Source organism: Rosa rugosa, chromosome 2 (genome assembly GCF_958449725.1).
Source record: "Rosa rugosa chromosome 2, drRosRugo1.1, whole genome shotgun sequence".
In the NCBI taxonomy this organism is placed as follows: domain Eukaryota; kingdom Viridiplantae; phylum Streptophyta; class Magnoliopsida; order Rosales; family Rosaceae; genus Rosa; species Rosa rugosa.
Window position 1 is genome coordinate 26,205,286 of NC_084821.1, and position 6,538 is coordinate 26,211,823.

At 38.1% G+C, this 6,538-nt stretch overlaps 1 protein-coding gene across 1 annotated transcript; it reads left to right on the forward strand.

Annotated features, from left to right (window-relative positions):
* Window positions 1-210: 210 nt before the first annotated feature.
* Window positions 211-3,773, forward strand: LOC133731540 (nucleolar GTP-binding protein 1-like). The gene is made up of 3 exons (XM_062158905.1): window positions 211-345; window positions 744-2,793; window positions 3,548-3,773. Exon 2 carries the CDS (start codon window positions 758-760, stop codon window positions 2,786-2,788), a length of 2,031 nt encoding a protein of 676 aa, XP_062014889.1. The 5' UTR covers window positions 211-345; window positions 744-757; the 3' UTR covers window positions 2,789-2,793; window positions 3,548-3,773.
* Window positions 3,774-6,538: the final 2,765 nt, after the last annotated feature.

Below are 6,538 nucleotides of genomic sequence, written 5' to 3' on the forward strand. Positions count from 1 at the left end.
AATCTTATGGATAATGGGGTGAGAGTATAATTTTACTTAAGTAAAAGTGGGGTTGTGTAGCTCAAATTTAGGTAAATAAATAGACATTTATATCCAAAATATATATAACCCATAAACCCTATATACTCTATTAATTCGATAATAATTTAAAAACGGGGTAACCCAAACCCGATTAGCCGACCCAAAAGTACGGAATGGGTAGGTGGCAGGGCGAACCCTAAAAAGTAAAACCCTAACGGTGAACCCCTTATGTATATATAGCCGACTCTCCCCTAAACCCTCTTTCTTCTGTTTCCCAATAGCTCTCTCCACGAGAGCCACAGACCCGCGCCGCCCCGATCTTCTGTAAGTCCTCTTCTTCAATCACTCTTGAGATTTCAATTTGTTTGCTGCTTGTGTTTATGTTTCCTCTTTCAATTACTTTCACTTTTATCAGCTTTCAGATTAAATCATCACACTGCGGATTGATTTCCTTAGTTAACTTCAGCTGTATGACCCTAGAAATTCAAGTCTGTAGTTAAAGCCTATTTCTTTGTTGATTTATATCTAGAAATTTGTTTATATTGTTTTCGAACTGCAAAATCTGGTTGATTCCAGTGGGTGATGTCTGGGTATAATTATTACCATTTCTCAATTATATGTTTCACTTTCTTTCTTTATGAATGGTTTTAATATGTTTGTTGTTTAATTTGGTTTTCGGGTCGAAGTTTGGTGTTTGACTTGAGTCTGTTTTGTCTAAACAGAAAACTTAGTAAACATGGTGCAATATAATTTCAAGAGGATGACTGTTGTTCCCAGCGGGAAGGACTTCATCGATATTATCCTTTCTCGCACCCAGCGGCAGACCCCAACTGTGGTCCACAAGGGTTATGCAATTAACCGCCTGCGTCAGTTCTACATGCGCAAAGTGAAATACACCCAAACAAATTTTCATGAGAAGCTCTCTACTATCATTGATGAATTTCCTAGGCTGGACGACATCCACCCTTTCTATGGCGATCTTCTGCATGTTCTCTACAACAAGGACCACTACAAGCTCGCACTGGGTCAAATCAACACTGCAAGGAACCTTATTTCCAAGATTGCTAAGGATTATGTCAAGTTATTGAAGTATGGTGATTCACTTTACCGATGCAAGAGTCTCAAGGTTGCTGCTCTTGGCCGTATGTGCACGGTCATAAAGAGGATTGGCCCTAGTTTAGCTTATCTAGAACAAATTAGGCAACACATGGCAAGGCTGCCTTCAATTGACCCAAACACCCGGACAATATTGATTTGCGGCTATCCCAATGTCGGAAAGAGTTCATTCATCAACAAGATCACCAGAGCAGATGTTGATGTCCAGCCCTATGCTTTTACTACCAAGTCGCTCTTTGTGGGGCATACTGATTATAAGTACCTGAGGTACCAGGTTATTGATACACCTGGGATTTTGGACCGACCATTTGAAGACCGTAACATTATTGAGATGTGCAGCATCACTGCATTGGCACATTTGAGAGCTGCTGTTTTGTTCTTCTTGGACATCTCAGGGTCTTGTGGTTATACCATTGCCCAACAAGCTGCTCTTTTTCACAGCATTAAGTCTCTGTTCATGAACAAACCATTGATTATAGTCTGCAACAAGACTGATTTGCAGCCATTGGAGGGCATATCTGAGGAAGACATGAAGTTGGTCACAGAGATGAAAGCTGAAGCTATGAAGACTGTGATTGGTCAGGGAGGCGAGGCTACGAATGATGATGGGGTACTCTTGACCATGAGCACTTTGACTGAGGAGGGGGTTATCTCTGTAAAGAATGCAGCTTGTGAGAGGTTGTTGAATCAGAGAGTTGAGTTGAAGATGAAATCTAAAAAGATAAATGATTGTTTAAATCGTTTTCATGTTGCGATGCCAAAGCCACGTGACCAAAAGGAAAGGCCTCCATGTATACCTCAGGCTGTTTTAGAAGCCAAGGCTAAGCAAGCAGCAGAGAAGGAAAAGAGAACTACTGAAAAGGATTTGGAGAATGAAAATGGTGGTGCTGGTGTATACTCTGCCAGTTTGAAGAAGAATTATATCCTTGCTCATGATGAGTGGAAAGAGGATATCATGCCTGAAATTCTTGATGGGCACAATGTATTTGACTTTGTTGATCCTGATATTTTGAATAGGCTTGAGGAGTTAGAACGAGAAGAAGGAATCAGGCAGGCAGAGGAGGAGGATGATGTGGAGATGGGTGGATTGGAGTTGACTCCAGAAGAGCAGAAGACATTGGCTCAGATAAGGAAAAAGAAAAGCTTGCTGATTCAACAACATAGAATCAAGAAAAGTACCGCGGAGAGTAGGCCTACAGTACCTAGGAAATTTGACAAGGACAGGCAGTTCACAACAAAGAGAATGGGGAGGCAGCTGTCAGAATTGGGAATTGATCCTAGCAAGGCAATTGACCGAGCCCGCAGCAGATCTGTCTCTGCAAGGGGCCGAAAGAGAGAGAGATCAGTTGACAAGGGTGATACTGAAGGTGGTGGTGTCATGGATATGGATGTGGATACACCCAACAAGAAGCTGCGCTCGATGTCTAGACCTCGTTCAAGGTCAAGATCAAGGCCGCCTACTGATGTTGTCCCTGGTGATGGCTTTAAGGACTCTGATCAAAAATCTAAAGCACTAGACAAGGCCCGGAAATCTGTGAAGAACAGAAACAAGAATGCTAGACGCGGGGAGGCAGATAGAGTTATTCCCAATTTGAAACCAAAGCATTTGTTCTCTGGAAAACGCTCCAATGGAAAGACCCAAAGGCGCTAAGTAAGGTACATCATATGACAAATCGCATTACTGTGTGTCAATTACATTTTTCGTAATATAATTGTATTTTTGTATTATAAAGTATTTTGTTTGACTTTGAAAAAAAAGTATACTGTTCGACATCTTTTGAAAAAGTAAAAGATAAAAAAAAAAAAAAAAAAGAAATAACTACCCTGCTCCCTCGGTTTTTATTTCTCTTTAATCTCTTTATTTCAGTAGTAATATTCCATTTTCAGATTGTAAGGAAGTGGATCTACCTGTCATTGAGAGCAGAACCTCCAGTTCAAGTTGCAATCACTGACCAATTTAACCTTCATATATGAAATTGTAGATTTTTAGAGTTTAATTAAGAAAGGGCATTTATGTGTAATTTGAAAATTTAACCATAACCTCTGTTTTACTTAATTAATACTGATATATAACTTTGCCAATAAAAAGTCCTTTAGAGCGATGTTCTTTACCCCTCTCTGCAAGTATTTCACTGCAGTTATAGCAATATATTTATTAAATAGGTTGTCATTCTATGTTCATACTAATGCATCTGAATTACTTGAAATAGCTCCACTCTCAGAATCTGAACTGATTGTAATATATTTAATGTTATTGGATGTGACATTACCAGCCTCAACTGTCCTTTCTTGACCATGAGGAAAGTATGGAGACATAATATTGATGAATGAATTGCTGTTCTTTTAAGTGTGTTGGTTTTCATATCATGATTCATGATTATGAGTTATTAAGACGAGCCTCTTATTGCAGGAATGTCATGCAAAGAATGTAGACTTATGCTTTGTTGGAAAAGAACTGCGTTGTTTCATTTCCGGTTTGATAGACTGCAGAATGCGAGATGGTGTCAACAGAGTTATCATAATCCCCTTGTTTTGTATTTTTTTTTTATAAGGCAATTTTGTATCAGAGATATGCACTAGTGACATTATTATGAGTGTTTTTTGACTCTATGAATGTGAAATTTTAATTTTTTTAATTTTGTTTTTATAATTTTGGAGTAATTGTTGTTTGTTTTAATTGAAACTCAATGGAGTTAACTTTTTGGTTTTGCTGCTATGAGTGACGGTTGGGATATTGCGAAAGAAGTTGGGTCAGTTGGGGAGAGAGCTATCATATTTCATGGTTCTTGAAATAAAAGGTGGGATGAACATAAGTCAGTATTTAAGATCTCGATACACATGTTGTGTGCCAGAGATTTAGAAGCATGCATGTTGTGTACCAGAGATTTAGAAGCATCATTCATATGGTCTTATTATAAGCCGAATTTGATATTTACTTGCTATTGGTCATATTATAAGCTGACGTATTTGAGATTTCGGTACATATCTCGTGTATCAGAGATTTAGAAAGCATCATTCATAAGGTCTTATTATAAAGCCGAATTTGATATTTACTTGCTATTGGTCATATTACCTGAATTTGATCTTTGCTTACAATACTGCCCTTTGCTATTGAGATTGAGTTGAATATTTACTTGCTATATAAGCTGAATTTGATCTTTGCTTACAATACTGCCCTTTGCTATTGAGATTGAGTTGGTTTTTACTTATGCGAATGAGTTTTCAAGTGGATGGTCAAATTTTATCATTTCTATTGAGAGAAGACTTACTGCGAATGCTCTCTGTCCCATTTCTAGACAATATAACGAGTCCTTGTTACATTTGAGAAGGGCTGGGATTGCCCTCGAGGATCTGTTGTCAAATATGCTCGAGCTGGTGGGTATAAACTTAATGTTGATGGTTCCAGGATTGTTTGAAGTGGTAGAACTGGAGGTGGTGATGTAATCCAAGATTACTTCGATGTATGGATTGAAGGCATGGGTTCCTGCATTGCTACTGGGGATGTGCTTGCAGCTGAAGCCTGGGGCCTATTGCTTGGTCTTAATGGCAGTGAAGCTCAGAATTGACCATCTTTCTATAGAGTGATTCTGAGGTCCTATTTTGCATCTACTACAATAGGGTGTAGATAACTTTCATCCCCTGAACTATATTCTCTAATCTTGTCTTCATTTGCAGGCTGCATTCTTGAGTGTAACTTAGGTCTATAAGGAAATGAACGGTGTTGCGGCTATTTTTTTCCAAGTGCTGCCTAGATGGTGATTGTCTTATAACAGGCAATAGGAATATGTACTTTGAAGATCAACAAACACCATCAACTGGTCAAGTGTCTCAAGATAAAATAAAAATAAAAAATAAAAAGAAAAGAAAAGAAAAAGAATCAGGAGTAATATAATTGATAACAAACTATTGAACAACATTCACAACATATAATCCTACTTCAAGACACAACGACCTGCTCTGATTGAGCTCCTTCATATTTATAATGATAAGGAATATCAGATCCTCTCCTCCCTCCCCCATTAGCAAACCTTCCATTACCATAGTACCTTCGGCCAGAGCCATGACCATAGTACTTTTGGCCAATACCACGGCCATTAGTAACTCTTCTCCCATACCCATAGTACTTCTGGCTGGATCCATCACCACCGACATTAGTAACCCTTCCATTAACAGTCCTCCATGGTCCACTGTAATAGGACCTCTCACAGATGTTACTAGTAGTGCTGGAGTTAGATCTTACAGGACCTTTCTTTTGCGGCATGATACTGCCAATCGCTGACCTCATTACTAACGTGGATGATGGTAGTACACAACACCTAGTATGGGGATAGGAGCAGAGTAGCTGCTAGCAGAAGTAAGTTCAGACTTTTACATTGCTTTAAAGTTTGATTGTTTGAATACAGAAATTCAATGCAGACCCAATTCAGTTACATACTCGGCTTATATTAACCCTTTATTTTGGTCAGTGAGCTTTAATAATGTTGGAAATATTTCATTTTAACCATTTTCTTGGAAGCTTTAATAATGGTAAAATGACTTGCAGAAGCCCTATTTAGGTACGCATTTTTACAGCAAATTAAATTACTTGGCACACAAGCCTCTCCTATGAGCAAATTTATCATATTCCGATAAATTAGCCTTATCCCTTAAGGAAATTAAAGGAAAGCAAGCCGAACTCATTTTCCTATAAAAGGTGGAAATGGAAACTAGAGCTAGCCCTCACTCACTTCACTCCCAAAATAATCATCAGAATTAATGGAGAAGGGAAAGTTAATATGTCTTGATGATCGTTGGGTTTCCATTGCAATAGACCATCGAGAGGATCTTGGGGATGTTGGATCCCTAGATTTCAAGTTTCTGGAGAAGGTCTTACCCCACTGCTCCAAAGACCAGTTGATACACATCGAGAAGAGCACAAAACTCTCGGGCACTTTTGGTGGCAATGAAGAATATTTACTTGCTTATAAATTTTTAGTACCAATTGACATGTAATCTTTGTTCCAGAACAACTCTTATTAAATAGTGACAACAAAACAACTAGACCAAGCCAGTTTCAAACTCAATTTGTGAGTGTAAAGGTCTTATCAGAAACTCAAATTAACAAATTTATAACTGATGTTGAATTCTTCATAGACATCAAATAAACTAAAAAATTGATTTTGTTTTTGCCTTACGCATACTAGCCAAAACAACACCAGTTAAAGTGGTGTGAGACATCAGAAGTTGAACTTAATTAAGACATCAAATATTTTAGGTAGCTATGATTTTTAATATACAAGAAACATCGGTTTGTCTTTGTTGTAAAACGAACATAAAAGTGTGTGAGTATATTGGGCTATTACCATTCAATGCATGATTTCCCATTGTCACAAGGAAAACAAAAGATGCAGATAGACTTGGA

Bases quoted from the DNA above. Each gene is read 5' to 3' on its own strand.
- LOC133731540 (XM_062158905.1), top strand. From the start codon at position 758: ATGGTGCAATATAATTTCAAGAGGATGACTGTTGTTCCCAGCGGGAAG.